At 48.3% G+C, this 18,285-nt stretch overlaps 1 protein-coding gene across 6 annotated transcripts in view; it reads left to right on the top strand.

Annotated features, from left to right (window-relative positions):
• The window catches only part of ASTN2 (astrotactin 2), a 706,126-nt gene that overhangs the window by 524,712 nt on the left and 163,129 nt on the right, over positions 1-18,285 (top strand). For 5 of the 6 annotated variants that reach the window (XM_083485710.1, XM_083485711.1, XM_083485712.1 and 2 more), the window contains one exon: positions 8,478-8,743. In XM_083485710.1, the coding sequence (XP_083341836.1) occupies positions 8,478-8,743 (266 nt within the window). Of the gene's footprint in view, positions 1-119; positions 217-8,477; positions 8,744-18,285 lie in introns of those variants that run through there. The other variant, XM_083485715.1, reaches the window with a different exon arrangement.

Genomic DNA, 18,285 nt, shown 5'->3' with positions numbered 1-18,285 from the left:
GCCACTCCCACTCCTCCCTCCCCCCTCCCCTTGGCACAACCCTCATTCGCTCGGCAACGTCGCCTCCTGCGAAGCTTCATGGGAGTTGAAGTCTTCAAGGGAGGTCTTCTTTCCGCCTCCAGAAGGAGTTTTGGGACTGAAGAGTTCGAATCCGCGGAATACCCGAGGCGGATAATTGTTTCAGGCATTATTATTAATAATAATTATTATTATAATGTAACTATAATATATTATTATTATTATTAATAATAATTGTAATCACAATATAATTATAATTTATTATTAATTTTAATATTAATAAATAATAATTAAAAAAAATAATGGCAGCAATAATGGAGATTGAGAGTCATCCAGCTTTAATGCGACTTTACGGCTTTAAAACCCCCGCACAACAACAACTTTGTTTTTCTTGGGGAGAGTAAAAAGTGTTTGCTGTACTCGGTGGTTGGTGGGGGGGGGGGTTAGATCAATTTTGTTTTGCAGGACTCCCCCCCCCCCGTTGTGTGTTGCTTTTGTTTTTAAAAGGGCTATGCACCCGACAAATGTTCGCTTATATCAGCCAGACTTAGACTTTTTAAAGTGTTATTTGTATGCAGGGTGCGTGTTTGCCCAAAGCTTTTGTTCTGTTGTTGTTGTTGTTGTTTATACCCCGCCTTTTTCTGTGACGGGATTCAAAGAAGCGTATGGTTGAAAACAACCATTAAAATATAGAAAAATCAATCATTAAAATAAAAGAACAATTGAACATTGATAGAATTAAAATCATATACATATGTAATATCCATTAAAGCCAATAAAACAATCACAATAGAAACAGAATGGCACTAGCCGTTTAATTAAAAGCAATCAATTCCCGGATGTCTTCATCTGCCAGCAGAAGGACAAGGAGGCAGCCAGTCTGGCTTCTCCAGGGAGGGAGTTCCAAATCTTATTGCAAGTTTTGATACTGTGCAGTACCTCATGCACCAATCACATAAATCCTGCACCTACTTACTTCCAACATTACTTCAGAGTAAGCGCCCTTGAGGTACTTTCTTCTGAGTAGGACACATTAAATGATCGCCTTGTCAATACAGGTGTCTAATAAAACAGTGGCAGAAATTTTAAAAGGAAACAATTTAGAGATATGGCAAAACATTTTAAAAAAATAATGAATAAGGCACTTTAAAACCAAACAATGTGAAATACTGTAAGCTAAAACAGAGAAGACTAAAACACCCAACAGACTTGTGGGTTGTTTTTGTTCTGCTTATCCCCCTTTATGTTAATGGTTGCAACCATTAACTCCTCTTTGTTACAGGCATGGAATAAAGGTCTCCCCACCTTTCTTAGTGCTACCACCCACCCTTTGGAAGATGGCATGGGAGGTTACACTGGGTGGTGCCTGATGACCTGTTTATCTAGCATTCATCTTGATTTGTTTACAGACAGATTAGATGAGGTTGACTACCTGATAAGAATTCTGATTAGTTTGCAGCTGGGTTAGATGATGTTGTGTCTACCATCTGAGATCATCATAGAGTTGGAAGGGAGGGTCATCTAGTCCAACCCCCTGCTCGAACTACCAGCCTTCTGGTTAACAGCCAGGTACACTGACTCATTGTGCCACATAGATTACCGCACATTCCGCCCTGGTGCTTTCCCCCATCACAATGCAGAAAGTCCAGTTTTTGGGGGAGCTGATGACAGACCTCCCAATCAACTATAATTGTGCAGCCTGAATTTGCCTGAACCTACATTAAAACGGGGGACGCGGGTGGTGCTATGGGTTAAACCACAGAGCCTAGGGCTTGCCGATCAGAAGGTCGGCGGTTCGAATCCCCGCGAGGGGGTGAGCTCCCGTTGCTTGGTCCCTGCTCCTGCCAACCTAGCAGTTTGAAAGCACGCCAAAGTGCAAGTAGATAAATAGGTACTGCTCCAGTGGGAAGGTAAACAGTGTTTACATGCGCTGCTCTGGTTCGCCAGAAGCGGCTTAGTCATGCTGGCCACATGACCCGCAAGCTGTACGCCGGCTCCCTCAGCCAATAAAGCGAGATGAGCGCCGCAACCCCAGACTCGGCCACGACTGGACCTAATGGTCAGGGGTCCCTTTACCTTTACCTTTTACATTAAAATAGATCCAGAATAATTGATTTAAATGGACATGGGATAATCACTGTGCTGTGTGTCTGTGTGTGTGTGTGTGATTAATATTTCCCTTTTTAAAGCAAATTACATCATCAAGAGCCACAAGTTGTTTTGGGGAGACCTGAGTAGGAGTCACAAGACCACACTGCTTTCTGGGGAAAGCAGAAGATTCCCATTTATGAGAAGATAAAGAGCTGCCTGCAGAGGTCCTGGCCCTATCTCTGCCCTGTCATGCCTCACAGACATGGGGATTCAGAAAGAACCTGGCTTTCAAAGGGTGGCTTAATAAGCCACAATCCTTTTGCCTGCCCATTAAGATGACTAGGAGCTATGCCTAAGGCATTGGAAAAAAGCTCATTGGATTGTGACTTTGAAGAGAAACACCCAGCTGAGCCCCCCCCCAAACCCCTTTGGCTTATTTGAATACAGGTAGCTTTCAAATCTGCTGCTCTGTGATGACACTAGGAGACAGTAGGAAGTGGCCCCGCCCACCCAGCAGGAATCATAAATTGAGCAGGGCTGTGCTCCATGCTTTAATAAACTTGTGTTGGGATTACTAACCAGCAGGCAAGACAGTAACGTCACAACGCAAGTCTTGTGGGGCTCCAACGCTGCTAGCACCTTGTAAAAGTGACCTTCCCTTCCCACTTTTGCAGAACTTTAGTAGAGCAAGTTAAAAGCCTTTTCCCACTCTGGTATACTCAACTCAATGCTGGTCTGAGTAAGGATATGAGTACTGGTACCTTTTCTTCTAGAAAAAAAGCACTGAAGGTGACCTTTCCATAGGGAAATAATTTTGGTTTTCTAGAGGGAATAACACCCTGCAATCCAGGGTCTGAATCCCCACAAAGTCATATTGCTCACTGCATGACCTTTGACCATGGGTAGGTAAACTAAGGCCCAGGGGCCAAATCTAGCCCAATTGCCTTCTAAATCTGGCCCATGGACGGTCCTGGAATCAGCATGTTTTTACATGAGTAGAATGTGTCCTTTTATTTGAAATGCATCTCTGCGTTATTTGTGGAGCCTAAGAATTCATTTTTCTTCTTCTTTTTCAAAATATACTCTGGCCCCCCACAAGGTCTGAGGGGCAGTGGACCGACCCCCTGCCTTGGACCAACCATAGAGTCTCAGCCTATGTTACCTCACTTGGTTGTTGTGAGGGTAATACAGTGGTACCCCGCAAGACGAATGCCTCGCTAAACGAAAAACCCGCAAGACGAAAGGGTTTTCCGACTTTTAGAGGCTTCGCAAGACGAATTTCCCTATGGGCTTGCTTCGCAAGACGAAAGCCCATAGGGAAATCTCCTGGGACAGCGGGGAAGCGCAGCGCACCTTCTCCTCTGTTCCCAGACCTGTCCTGAAGGTTTGTGGTGGGAGGTCCGGGAACAGAGGAGAAGGCGGCAGCGCTTCTCCTCTGTTCCCGGGGCTTGCGGTGGGAGGAGGGTTTTTCCTCCCCACCACCAACATTCAGAACAGCATTCTGAATGTTGGCGGTGGGGAGGAAAGCCCTCCTCCCACCGCAAGCCTTCAGGACAGGTCCGGGAACAGAGGGGAAGGCACGCAGCGCTTCTCCTCTGTTCCCGGACCTGTTTTGAAGACTTGCGGTGGGAGGAAGGTTTTCCTCCCCACCGCCAACATTCAGAAGGCTGTTCTGAAGGCTGGCGGTGGGAAGAAAAGCCCTTCTCCCCCGCCAGCCTTCAGAAGAGTTCCCGGAGGGCTGCCTAGGCTGCAGATAGCAGCCTGCTGCCCGGTGCGAGGCAGACATCTGCAGCTTGGGGTGCCCTGCAGGACTTCCCCGCAGGGCTCTCCAAGCTGCGGATAGCAGCCTGCTGCCCCGCACGAGGGGCGCTCTTTAGCAGAGCGCCCCTCGCGCGGGGCAGACATTCGCAGCTTGGGGAGCCCTGCAGGACTTCCCCGCAGGGCTCTCCAAGCTGCGGATAGCAGCCTGCTGCCCCGCACGAGGGGCGCTTTTTAGCAGAGCGCCCCTCGCGCGGGGCAGACATTCACAGCTTGGGGAGCCCTGCAGGACTTCCCCGCAGGGCTCTCCAAGCTGCGGATAGCAGCCTGCTGCCCCGCACGAGGGGCGCTCTTTAGCAGAGCACCCCTCGCGTGGGGCAGACATTCGCAGCTTGGGGAGCCCTGCAGGACTTCCCCGCAGGGCTCTCCAAGCTGCGGATAGCAGCCTGCTGCCCCGCACGAGGGGCGCTCTTTAGCAGAGCGCCCCTCGCGCGGGGCAGACATTCGCAGCTTGGGGAGCCCTGCAGGACTTCCCCGCAGGGCTCTCCAAGCTGCGGATAGCAGCCTGCTGCCCCGCACGAGGGGCGCTTTTTAGCAGAGCACCCCTCGCGTGGGGCAGACATTCGCAGCTTGGGGAGCCCTGCAGGACTTCCCCGCAGGGCTCTCCAAGCTGCGGATAGCAGCCTGCTGCCCCGCACGAGGGGCGCTCTTAAGCAGAGCGCCCCTCGCGCGGGGCAGACATCTGCAGCTTGGGGAGCCCTGCAGGACTTCCCCGCAGGGCTCTCCAAGCTGCGGATAGCAGCCTGCTGCCCCGCATAAGGGGCGCTGTTAAGCAGAGGGTTAAGCGAGGGGCAGCAGGCTGCTATCCGCAGCTTGCAGAGCCCTGCGGGGAAGTCCTGCAGGGCTCCCCAAGCTGCGAATGTCTGCCCCGCGCGAGGGGCGCTCTGCTAAAGAGCGCCCCTCGTGCGGGGCAGCAGGCTGCTATCCGCAGCTTGGAGAGCCCTGCGGGGAAGTCCTGCAGGGCTCCCCAAGCTGTGAATGTCTGCCCCGCGCGAGGGGCGCTCTGCTTAAGATCGCCCCTCGTGCGGGGCAGCAGGCTGCTATCCGCAGCTTGGAGAGCCCTGTGGGGAAGTCCTGCAGGGCTCCCCAAGCTGTGAATGTCTGCCCCGCGCGAGGGGCGCTCTGCTAAAAAGCGCCCCTCGTGCGGGGCAGCAGGCTGCTATCCGCAGCTTGGAGAGCCCTGCGGGGAACTCCTGCAGGGCTCCCCAAGCTGCGAATGTCTGCCCCGCGTGAGGGGCAGCAGGCTGCTATCCGCAGCTTGCAGAGCCCTGCGGGGAAGTCCTGCAGGGCTCCCCAAGCTGCGAATGTCTGCCCCACGCGAGGGGTGCTCTGCTAAAGAGCGCCCCTCGTGCGGGGCAGCAGGCTGCTATCCGCAGCTTGGAGAGCCCTGTGGGGAAGTCCTGCAGGGCTCCCCAAGCTGTGAATGTCTGCCCCGCGCGAGGGGCGCTCTGCTAAAAAGCGCCCCTCGTGCGGGGCAGCAGGCTGCTATCCGCAGCTTGGAGAGCCCTGCGGGGAACTCCTGCAGGGCTCCCCAAGCTGCGAATGTCTGCCCCGCGTGAGGGGCAGCAGGCTGCTATCCGCAGCTTGCAGAGCCCTGTGGGGAAGTCCTGCAGGGCTCCCCAAGCTGCGAATGTCTGCCCCACGCGAGGGGTGCTCTGCTAAAGAGCGCCCCTCGTGCGGGGCAGCAGGCTGCTATCCGCAGCTTGGAGAGCCCTGCGGGGAAGTCCTGCAGGGCTCCCCAAGCTGCGAATGTCTGCCCCGCGCGAGGGGCGCTCTGCTAAAGAGCGCCCCTCGTGCGGGGCAGCAGGCTGCTATCCGCAGCTTGGAGAGCCCTGCGGGGAAGTCCTGCAGGGCTCCCCAAGCTGCAGGTGTCTGCCCCGCACAAGGAGCACTCTGCTTAAGAGCACCCCTCGTGTGGGGCAGCAGGCTGCTATCCGCAGCTTGGAGAGCCCTGCGGGGAAGTCCTGCAGGGCACCCCAAGCTGCAGATGTCTGCCTCGCACCGGGCAGCAGGCTGCTATCTGCAGCCTAGGCAGCCCTCCGGGAACTCTTCTGAAGGCTGGCGGCGGGAGAAGGGCTTTTCTTCCCACCGCCAGCCTTCAGAAGGCTGTTCTGAAGGCTGGCGGTGGGGAGAAAAGTCCTTCTTCCCCCGCCAGCCTTCAGAAGAGGTCTGGGGACAGACTGTCCCTGGACCTGGTCTGAAGGCGGTCTCCATAGGAACGCATTAATTGATTTTCAATGCATTCCTATGGGAAACCGTGCTTCGCAAGACGAAAAACTCGCAAGAAGAAAAAACTTGCGGAACGAATTAATTTCGTCTTGCGAGGCACCACTGTATGTGGGGTGGGGTGGTGGTTGTGGAGAACCATGTACATCACCTTGAGCTCTTTGTAGAAAAAGTAGGATAGAAATGTAATAATAAACCAAACTCTTAGAACTGTGTCCAATGTTCATCCCACTCATTGGACCCTTTGAAAGTAATGGACATGACTAACTTGGATAGATTAATCTTAGTGTGTTGTATCAAATGTTAGTTCTACCCAGAATAGACCCATTGAGATTAATGCACAAGTCTGACTTAGGTCCATTTATGTTAATAGGTTCTGTTCTTAGTAGTGGAACTTAGTTGGGCACAACCCTTTACTTCTACGCCACTGTTTGTTACATATTCATTTGATGGATGCATTGCCTTAATCTTCCAAGTGCAGCATTTTTCCTTATGCTTCAGGTATCTATGTTTTGTCTGGCTTTTAGCATCATGCATACATTTATTCACTTCAATCTCCTTTTGACCCCCTTGTTGTTGTTTAAACCTTTTTTTGCAAAAAAATTGCTTGATATAAGAAAGTGGAGGTGAGATGATTTTGTCACTGATTTCCAGCCAGTCAGAGCTGCCATGTAGACATAGCACTCATTACGCCTTAAGCTGAACCCAGAAAATAAGATTGCTTGTCTCGGCTAAATGCAGCGAGTGTCCTTTCACAGCACCCACCTCCACAAATTATCTACCTCAATTGTCTTGAGAATAGAAATGCAATAACAGAAGCGCTCTTTTTGCCTTGCTATAAGATGCCTTTTGCCACTGCAATAAGGGCTCACCAAATATTTGAGCTGGATGCTGTTTCCTCATTAAATAAGGGAGTTGCATAAGTTTAGCCTGTTTTGGACCCTGGATCTCTGCAGAGGGCTTCTGCTTTCGGACACAATTGCTTTTCTTGAGACTGCAAACAATGCCACCTTGAGATCTCTGAGAAGGAAATTATTTTTGTCTGTCTTCCTCTCCCCTCACACACCATATACAACCCACTTCCCTTCACCAGAAGTTACAACTCTATAACTCCACTGGAGGGCAGCAGAAAATTACATAAACCAGTTTTTAAAGCACAGCATGCGCTCCCTGAAAAGTTCAAGATTTAGGCAAGGATTGTGTGTGTGTGTGTGTCTAGTCTCCAAGCAGTCTGAGATGTTGGGGTGCCATCACATGCCCTGTGGTTACTTGGAATGAAGGTTGCTGGAGACTGGTTTCTTTGTGATAAATATGGTTTTATTTACACACACATATATACATAGGCTGAGTGTAAGATAGAAGGTCTCAGGGCAGGAGCACCCCAACAGATCTTTCTCCCTCATTCAGTTTTCGGGGGGGGGGCGGGTCAGGTCCCAAAGCCATAGCATTGGTTTCAGTACAGAACATTCCAGGCTTCTTGCTCAGAACCTTTTCTGGGAAACAGGAGGTGCCCACCTAAGTTGGTACAACCAATTAATGGTGAAGAGGATTCTTTGGCTAATGTGGCTGGTGCCCTTGTAATTCCCTTCATTGGCCAACACTTAATCCCTGTCTATTGTTCCCCAGCTCTCTAATTCAGGACTTGCCATGGTGGCTCAAATGCAGATAGTTGGCAATTTAATTTCAAAACAGCTTAAAAGGTGTTGAGAGCTGGGAAGATCATCCCCTCCGCACATACACACAGATCAACCATTTTTTACTTTTGATTAATGAATGTTCAAACTACATCCTCATACAACTATTATTTGCAACCGTACAAACCATTTAGAACACTCGCTTCATCAATGAGCTGTTTCCACCCTCTGTGCTGGATGGGACGTGTGCTTGTTGGGTACACAGTTGAAGACTTAATTGTGAACTTAGAGGGTAAGTTATGACAGCTCTGTATCAGCCTATCTGGGAGAACTCAAATTTGCTGTATTAGAAGAAGAAATATATATTTAGAGGATAGATCCTCAACAGCAGCCCAGTGAGAACAGCATATTCTGTGGCCACATAATTCTGTGTGGCATTTGTATGGGGTGGGGTGGGGGGTTAAGCCCAGAAACCTGGAGTGGGGGTGTGTGTGAATGAATAGGATGAATGCTGAAAAGAGGCATGGGTGGCTAAAATTCTGAACGGGAGCACTCCACAATGCACTATTTTGTTGCAGGTACCACTTTTTTAATATATCTAAAATAATTTACTTGGGACTGAACTTTAGTGTTTTACTTTTGTTCCCCCCACCCTCCATCCCACCTCTCCCTGCTCTGTTCCAAAACCAGAAACAACTGAACTAGGTAACAAGAAGGAACTGAAGTCCATGCCATTCATCACCTACCTCTCGGGCCTGTTGTCCGCCCAGATGCTGTCAGATGACCAGCTGATATCGGGTGTGGAGATCCGCTGTGAAGAAAAGGGTCGCTGCCCCTCTACTTGCCACTTATGTCGACGCCCAGGCAAAGAGCAGCTGAGTCCTACACCTGTGCTCCTTGAAATCAACCATGTGGTCCCTCTGTACACGCTGATCCAGAACAATGAGACCCGGGAGGTGAGTGGAGCAAGAGATGAAACTGGGGAAGTTGGCCAATTAGGGCAAATGGGGCACTGCCCCACCAGCCTCAGTCTGCCCTTGGCCGGCATATGATAAAGGGTAGAACATTCAATTTCCACACACCAGCTGCTCAAACTATATTAAAACACCTTCCTGTTGGGGGGCAGCAACTCCTATAATTCACCTTTCATCACGTCTTTGTAAATACACTTGAAGTGCTATTGTTTCCGTGCCTTAGGCCTGTCTCCCTCACCGAGTTCCCTTTCTCTTCAGCCAGTGCAAAACATATGGTCTGGTGTCCCTCTCAGCCACTGGTGGCATATTATAATGGATGTAAAGATACCTGAGCCCTGCTTTTCCTTTAGAACACATTGCTTATACCTGTGATCCTCTCAGTGCCAGCACCGCGGGGCTTGGCAGAAAGTATGCTGGCACAGTTCGTAGCAGTGTTCTGGTATGGTAACCCTGCAATGAATTTGACTTTGTCCATCAAAGCCATGGAACACACACTTTCAACATACTCAGCGCAGATTATTTCATCAATAAAAACATCATCAATTTATTTTTTGCTTTCTTAGAAGAGTGCTAAACTCACTGCTTTCCTTTTTTTCTTCACACAAACAAATGAAAAAGATAGCAAGAGAGAGAACACTTCAGCTGAGTATGAGAGGCAGAGGAGATCCTATTAGTGAGCCAGCCCAGAGAGCTACTATTTTATTAATCCATTTCAACTTTGCTCACTAAACTCCAGCATCTCCTAGTCACGCCTTTAAGATTCATCAGACCAGTAATAGGCCTCCTCCACTGAGAAGCCCTCTGAAAAACCTTGTTGGTTACCAACGTGTTTCTGCAGACAATGCGCCTGGCAGAGAAAACTGAGCCCGAACATCCTAGTGATTGTAGAGCACACTGAACACAACAGCCAATCAGACTTTGGCTGTACTTTGGCTCCACTTGACTGAAGGAACAACTTGTGCAGTATTTTTTGCTGCTTTGTTGTGGAATATTTTAAAAAAGAATGATGTAAGGCCAAAGATAATAGACTTGTCTCACCCAAAGGATTTTCAGACAATCAGTAGATCAACATGTATTTTAGTTCTATTGAGATTTTGGTGGAGCTGGCAGCATTGGAATAAGTTCAGGGCATAAAGTTTTGCCTGGAGGTCTGGTGTGCCTCAACCTACCTCATTCAGTCTGCTTGGCCTAGTAGCTGCTTGACTTTGTCCAAGAGTCTCTCTGAAGCTTGTAGGTGCTGTGAATTTAGAGGAAGAAAGAGTTGAGAATTGACTGCAAATTTCTATGGTAAGAACTTAGCAGAACCTGGGCTGAAAGGTGAAACAAGAAGACACTTGAAGGCAAAGGAGAACAGCAGCTGGTGGGCCATGTGGGCATACTAGAAGAAGTACTGCATTGATTCCAGTGGTGTGCTCACACCGTCCTGACTTCACCGCCATCCAGTCATACCCTGGCAGTGGCAGTTATGCCAGTGTCAGGAGGGTGTCTCTGCAGCCCTGCTCTACCATTCTGGCTGCTCCGGTTGTGAGGCTGCATGACAAACAGGCAAAAAGATTGTTGGTGAGCAGAGAAAGGAGATTCATGTCAACATTTTTTTTTAAATGATACCTGAGCAGCAAACACCAGGGAGTTTGCGTAGAATGGCATCTCAAAATCTTCTATAGTAAAAGAGAAGGTGCTCATGTTCCTCCCCTCAGAGATGGTATCTCTGTTGTGTGCTTAAATCAGAGCCAAGCTCCTTCTCCTTCAATTCTCTTTTTAGCTAGAGTTGAAGAGGGAGTGTTTGACTCTCTTCTTAACTGATAGATAGATGGCCATTTTAACTTTATTTGCTCTCTTTGATCCTCACTTGCTCTCAGTGCTGCATTGTGGCATGCAAGCACTTATTTCTTCTCTGAGCTGGCTCTTAGCGCCATAGAGACTTTAGGAAGCTGCTTCATAACAAGTTAGATTGGGCCCTTCTAACCCAACAGCATCTCCTCTGGCCCTCAACAGCTCTCTGGGGCCTTCTGCATCATCTGCAATCTGTTTAACTGAAGGTACCAGGGATCAATCAGGGGCACTTTTCTGTGACTGAAGCACACGACCTACCACTGAGCTTTGATCCCTCGCCATATCTTTGTAAACCTTTGTAAGTCAGGCTCCTTGAGTAAGGAAGTTTTGATTTCCCTTTTGGCAGTGGCCTTTTCTAGCTATGCCAGACATTTGGAAGCCTAAAACTAACAGCAGTTCTTTGCATCATTCAAATCCCCACCAGCAGCCATACAGACTGCTTCTCTCTCACAACATCCCTGCTGTACAGTAAAATTGCCGTCAAGCAGAGGCCAATGGAATGTGCCCAACTGGCCACTGGAGGTCAGTGTAAGTCTAACAGGTGCAGGTGAACTTTCCTTGGTGACTTCCTTCTTGAGCTTAGCTACTTGGCTCCTCTTCTTCCTTACTTCAAAACACTGAAAGAGCTTACATGTTAATTATATGTAGATTTATTTCCTCTCCCCCACCGTTCTTCATCTCGCCTCTCCCTCCCACGAACCAGGCTGTTGTTTCTCCATCCAAAAATGATAGTCCTGTTTAAAGTCACTTATTAGCACTGTAACCTGCACTTGATTAAGGTGCTTGGAACACACCAGCTTGCAACAGCTGTGGGTGGGATGGGCGAACTGAAGGTCTGGAAGTAATCACAGGTAGTGAAGGTATGGTCACCATTCAGGCCAAGCTGATCCACTGTCCTTTACCCCATGGCAGTGGTGTAGTGGGGGGCTGAGGGGGCTGTCACCCCAGGTGCAGTTTTTAGGGGGCGCATCACAGCACCCTGCCCCGTCATGGGCTATTGCATCCTTCTCAGCACCCTCCAGCTGGGGGGAGGGCTGTTGAGAAGAATGCAACAGACATGCCCCATGGCCCCCCTGCGAACCCAGTGCTGCTTTTGTGAGCGGCGCTGCTTACAGAGAGGCTGCTATGAGCTGTTGCGTCCTTGTCACAGCACTCTGCAGCTGGCTCTCGGGCCAGGGTGCTTGTCTGTTGTGTCCTTCTCAGCCGCCGCCCAGCTGAGGGCACTGTGAGAAGGAATCAACAACTCAAGGCACCCTCCCTGAGAGCCCAGCACTGCTAGCAAGAGTAGCACTGGGCTTGCAGGGGCCAGGGTGCATGACTGTTCATGGCGGCCTGCAAGCCCAGCATCATTTTTGCACTGGCTCCCGCCCCCGTGACATGGCCTAGCAGGCCACCGCCCCTTCGGCCGCTGCCTCCCACTGCCATGACATGACCTTGTAGCCTGCCACTGTTTCTGCTATCACCTCCCGTCGCTGGGGCAAGGCTTTGCAGGCCACCACTTCTTGTGCTTCTGCCATGAAGCCTTGCAGGTTATTTATCTTCACTATAACTCGTCACTTTCCTTTTAATTGTCCTGAATACCACCATTTGGTAGCTAAGCCAAAAAAACCAAAAGTCCTGTTTGGATGCATTTTGGCTTGTCTGCTGATGAAAGTGACTGTGTGGTGATTGATAATCTCGTCATTTATCAGTTTTAGACCCTTAAGTAGTAGCAGTTGCCAGGACATTACCCTGTTCACCTCTGCATAGTTCCATCCTTATTTCAGACATCACAATATATTGGTATATCACAATGTTTAGCTGGTGATATATCATGATGTTGAAAACCAGATATTGTCCAGCCCTAGCACCTATGGCAGTTTTATCAATATATGAGAACCAGAAGCACCTCATTTTAACACATACACACACACACACACACAGAGAGAGAGAGAGAGAGAGAGAGAGAGAGAGAGAGAGACTTATAATAATAATAATCATCAAAATAAATAAATTAAAATTGTCCAGTGGCACCTTGGGGACCAACTAAGTTTGTTCTGGGTATAAGCTTTTGTGCGCATGTGCACTTCTTTAGATACACACTTCTTCAGATGCAACGAAAGCTTATACCCAGAACAAACTTAGCTGGTCTCTAAAGTGCCACTGGACAATTTATTTATTTATTTTGACTGCATCAGACCAACATGGTTACCTACCTGAATCTAATAATAATAATAATAATAATAATAATAATAATAATAATAATAATAATAATAATTTATTATTTGTACCCCGCCCATCTGGCTGGGTTTCCACAGCCACTCTGGGCGGCTTCCATAGAAACCAAAAATACACTAAAATATCACAGATTAAAAACTTCCCTGAACAGGGCTGCCTTAAGATGTCTTCTGAATGTCAGGTAGTTATTTATCACTTTGACATCTGATGGGAGGGTGTTCCACAGGGCGGGCGCCACTACCGAGAAGGCCCTCTGCCTGGTTCCCTGTAGCTTTGCTTCTCGCAATGAGGGAACCGGCAGAAGGTCCTCGGCTCTGGACCTCAGTGTCTGGGCTAAGCGATGGGGGTGGAGACGCTCCTTCGGGTACACTGGGCCGAGGCCATTTAGGGCTTTAAAGGTCAACACCAGCACTTTGAATTGTGCTCGGAAACGTACTGGGAAACATACTAGGAAACAAAAAAATTCCTTCCAGTAGCACCTTAAAGACCAACTAAGTTAGTTCTTGGTATGAGCTTTCGTGTGCATGCACACTTGCTTCAGATACACGAAAGCTCATACCAAGAATTAACTTAGTTGGTCTTTAAGGTGCTACTGGAAGGAATTTTTTTATTTTGACTATGGCAGACCAACACGGCTACCTATCTGTAACTGGTACTAGGAAACGTAATAGTAGTAGTAGTAGTAGTAGTCGTAGTAGTAGTAGTAGTAATGATCTTGCAGCCCAGACACAACTTCCAGTCCCACTTTCTCCTAGCAAGGTGCCTTGAGCATACATTCCATATCGCCTTAGGACAACCACTTCATCTGAACTAACTTTTATGACATCTGGAAGGAAAGATGGTTGTGCTGGCAGTGCAAATCCTGCTTAAAAGCTCCACTGGAGACTTGCTTCCCTGCAACTGGGCTGGAACACTGCCCAGCTGCTGCAATGGAACATCTGAAGGAAGTGTGCAGAGGCACTTATGCTCCCTTTGCACAGAGGTGAGGAACATTTTTCCAGCCCAAGAGCCACATTCCCTTCTGAGCAGCCTTCTGAGGTTCACATGCCAGTGGCACGTGGAACTAGAGACAAAGGCGGGTGTAGCAACAAGTGTAATCCTTCCCTTTGTACAATAGACTAGTTTCTGCACAGACACCCCTGCCCTCCATCCAGGCAAGCAAGAGGCATTATCAGAGTTCAAGGGCACACATGTAGCCATGCAAGAAGCACCTAGGGTGTGAAGTGCAACTGGAGGTGGCTTGGGAAGAATTCTGAGGTCAAGTCCGAGAGGTCTGGGGACTGCATCCAGCTCCCGGCCAGAGGCTCACCACCAGTGCTTTTCTTCTAGAAAGAAAGGTGCAAGTACTCACCATGAAGTTGTTACAGTGGGTGCCACACTTTTAACCAGTGCTTTTCTTCTAGTACAAATAGTGCCGGTACTGTGTACCCTTGCGTACACCCCTCCCAAATAAAAGCACTGGTCACCACCCTCCCCCTTGGCTTCCTACTCCAGAAAACTGGCCTGGGGCACCTGTGGTTTCCCCAATCCCCTCCTCTCACCCTCTGGAATTAATCTGCTGCATTAATTAGGAGGGGGTCTGGTCTGTGGAGGGTGATGCTTCTCTCCCTGGCAGCACAGCTTGAGGAGAACTGTTCCCAGCCCTTGAGACAGAAGCCAGCTCCTAGAATAAACCAACCAGACACTGACTGATTAGTCCCTGCAGAAAACACCCCAGCCCTGTCCTGAGTAGGGGGACTGCAGGAGGTGGGGAGTAGAAGCAGCATGCTTGGGGTGTGTGGAACGGAGTCCAGAAGGGACAAGTCGGGTGTAGCAGACGGTGTGGCAGGTTTTTGTGCTGCAGGATGGAAGGCAAAAGCACACTTGAGTTACACCCTAGGCAAAAAAAAAAGGGGGGGGGGAGTGCCCTTATTTTGTGGGAAGAGGAGCAGGGGTTTGCCAGCAGACAATGGGTAAACATTAAGGACAGTGATCAGTGTAGTCGTAGGGCCTCTCCTGACATCATGTTTTCCTTTTCCAGAGCACTTTTGGAACAGTTCCTGTGGAGAAATGCATGCACAAAACTTTATGTGGGGATGGAAAATCCCCACATATTTCTTTCCCTTTTTCTTTTCTTTTCTCCTCTCCTCCTCCTTCTCTCCCCGCCCCCTCCAACTTTTCTTCGTGAAAGATCCATGAGCAGGAAATTGCAGGACTCCTTGTTTGCTACTTATGGATCTTACCTGGAAAATCCACTTTAATATTCCATTCTGGCATGTGGTTTTCCACATGGAGGGTGGGGACCATGTTTGGCTTGGTGAAGCTGCTATGTGGAGACTGTTGTTTCTCACCCATTAGCCATGGCTGCAGCCACCCTCCTCCTCCCTCCCTCCCTCCCACCAGTTCTTATGGAGCAATCCGAATTTAAGGAAGCCAGCATAATTCATGCCTGGGTAGATTGTGCTGGGGCTATTTACCCCCATTCCAAACTCAGTTCAGGGGCAGTTCTGCTGCCAGCTGAACTGACCCGAGCCTGGCAGAGGAAAAACAAACCTTTAAAATAGAGTCTGACGTACTTTTTTTTTGCCTTTGCAACTTCCATGGCATTGTAGGTTATGTGACTGAGCTGAATGGAGTTTGGGCTTGGGGGGGGGGAGTTTTCCAGCTGTACATTTGGAGCTTCAGTAAGAGGCAGAGTGGGCTCACACATGAGGCAAGGTGAGGAAACCACCTCAGATGACAGGATCCACAGAGGCAGCAGATCTGGCTTCCAAGGAATGCATTGCCTGGCACTGCCACCACTGCTGCAGTGGCAGCAACAATTGCCGCACACTCCTTGGAGGTTGGATCCGGTGTCTCCTCAGCAGGCCCCCATGTCACCTCTTGGCAAATAGGAGATGCTGCTGGTCTCTTCCAGTGGGAGCCAGTGTGGTGTAGTGGTTAAGAGCGGTGGACTCGTAATCTGGTGAACCGGGTTCGCTTCTCTGCTCCTCCAGATGCAGCTGCTGGGTGACCTTGGGCTAGTCACACTTCTCTGAAGTCTCTCAGCCCCACTCACCTCACAGAGTGTTTGTTGTGGGGGAGGAAGGGAAAGGAGAATGTTAGCCGCTTTGAGACTCCTTAGGGTAGTGATAAAGCGGGATATTAAATCCAAACTCCTCCTCCTCCTCCTCCTCCTCCTCCTCCTCCTCCTCTTCTTCTTCTTCTTCTTCTTCTTCTTCTTCTTCTTCTTCTTCTTCTTCTTCTTCCCACCCTTCCTCCCAATGTAGATTTCTCTCCCCACCCCACCACTGCTTTATCCTAAGTGTGGCTCTTCACTCATCCCTGGGGTGGGCATTTTCTGGTTCTCCTCAGGTACCAACATTTCTTGGGCCACCCTGGTGACAAACAAGTGGGACAGTCACTTCTTCAGCTGCTTTTCTCCTCACTCTCCTGTTTTCAGCCAATCTCATTTTTTCTTGTCCCGCCAGGGCATGAGAGGCTGGTTGGGGCAGGCTTTTCTCAGAGACCAGAACCATTTCTTTCCCTTGCTGTTCATTACGGGAGCAGAGCGTTCTTCAGCCATAGCGTCAGAACTTACGAGATCCTGCAAACCAGGATCCCCACTACTGTTGCTCCCTGTAGTTGATTACTGTTATGTACCCCTCTTGCATTTGTCTGGGGTTCTAAACGGGATGTTATGCAAGTCGGAATGGATACTTATAACACACACACACACCACAATTCTGAGTTGGACAACCACCACACCAGTAGCCCCTTGTTTGTTTGTTTTAATCAATTTATGTTAAAAGTTTTCAACAAAAAATACAATAAAAGCCTAATTGACGTAAAGAAAAGAAAAAAGAAAGAATAAGAAGAAAAAAAGAGAGAAAAAAAGAGAAAGTGAAAGCAAGGCCCTCTACAATTATATCTTAGCCCTTACCAGTGGTACCTCGGGTTAAGAACTTAATTCGTTCTGGAGGTCCGTTCTTAACCTGAAACTGTTCTTAATCTGAAGCACCACTTTAGCTAATGGGGCCTCCCACTGCCCCCGTGCCGCCAGAGCACAATTTCTGTTCTCATCCTGAAGCAAAGTTCTTAACCCGAGGTACTATTTCTGGGTTAGCGGAGTCTGTAACCTGAAGCGTCTGTAACTCGAAGTACCACTGTATTCCACACACAGAAGAGTGAACCCTCCCAGCTCCCACCTGGGAGCTTCCCCATCTTCCCTCCAGCCTCCCACCCTGGGGGATCCTTTCTACTCTGCCCCTCACATGTCCCCTTGTCTTCCATCTATCAACTTCCGGTGTCTCCTTCATTAATCCAAATTTGGGAGCTTCAAAAAGCAAAGCATAAATATAGATAGAACAGAAAGAAAACAAGTATTAGAGATCATAGAAAGATAAGAAGAGAAAGAAAAAGAAAAGAAAGAAAAAGAAAAAAGGCTTCCAATTCTCTGTCTGCTAATTATGACAATTATCCAAAATATTCAAAGTATTCACTCCAGGATATCATCTATCTGTATTGTCCAGATGTTTCTCAATCTGCTAGGTCTTGTTTTCTCTATCTTCCATTCCAGACATCTCAAATTATGCCCTTTCCACTCAAAAACTCCAAAAGTAGCTCTTCAATGATTATTATCACTAAATGTCCAAAATAGTTGTTCTCTGGTCCAATGTGATGAATTTCTCCCCAAAAGTTTTGACAAATCTTAAAAATGTAATAGTCCATTCTTATTTGCGTTTTGTATCTTCATTAATTCATAGTTCCATATATTCCAAGCCCATTTCCTGTTGGACATGCGTTTTCGTGATCTAAAGGGAAAAGGAAATATCCTTCCACTGTTTCCATTCTTTTTCTAGACCAGTTATCAAGAGCTTAGAGGCATTTCCCCATACCCCCCTGTTTTCACTTCAGTTTGTACACAAGGCCCTTTCTTTCTCAGCTCCATCTCTGCCATCTCTGGTTGTCCCTGTTCATAAATCCATTCATCTCTTCTGGCATTACAGCAGCATCCTTTGTCTGTTTAATGCTCCAGATAGCTGTATGGATATCCACTCCAATTCATTGTCCACTGTTACCCATTTTGTCTGCTTGTTAGCCACATCTTTTTCCACAGGTCCTGTGCATTCTCTAGTCTGATGTATCTTTGATCCAATCTCTTTTAACGTTCTACACATCTCAGCTCTTAATTCTGTCAGCTGTTCATCTAGTAGTTATTGCATGATACCAATGATTAATGAAGCATTCAGTGTTGTCTTTCCCATGTTGGTTTCCATTAATCTCCCCCTTGGCAGTCTCTGCTTCCAGGAACTTGTGCACATTCCTTTCTCACACAGATAAGGTTCCGTTTAGTATTCGCAGCTAATACAGCCCATACAAGACGCAGACTTAGTGGCAGTATAAAATGAAGATTTAAAACAGACTTAGCTCTTATCAGTTGTATTCTTTTAGAGTCATCAGTAATTAAGCTTTTTTTTGGTCAATTATTTTTATTAATTTTCCGATTTTAACCC

Source organism: Podarcis liolepis (assembly GCF_965112155.1).
Source record: "Podarcis liolepis genome assembly, chromosome: Z".
NCBI classification, from domain to species: Eukaryota; Metazoa; Chordata; class Lepidosauria; order Squamata; family Lacertidae; genus Podarcis; species Podarcis liolepis.
This window is presented reverse-complemented; position numbering and strand designations above follow the sequence as displayed.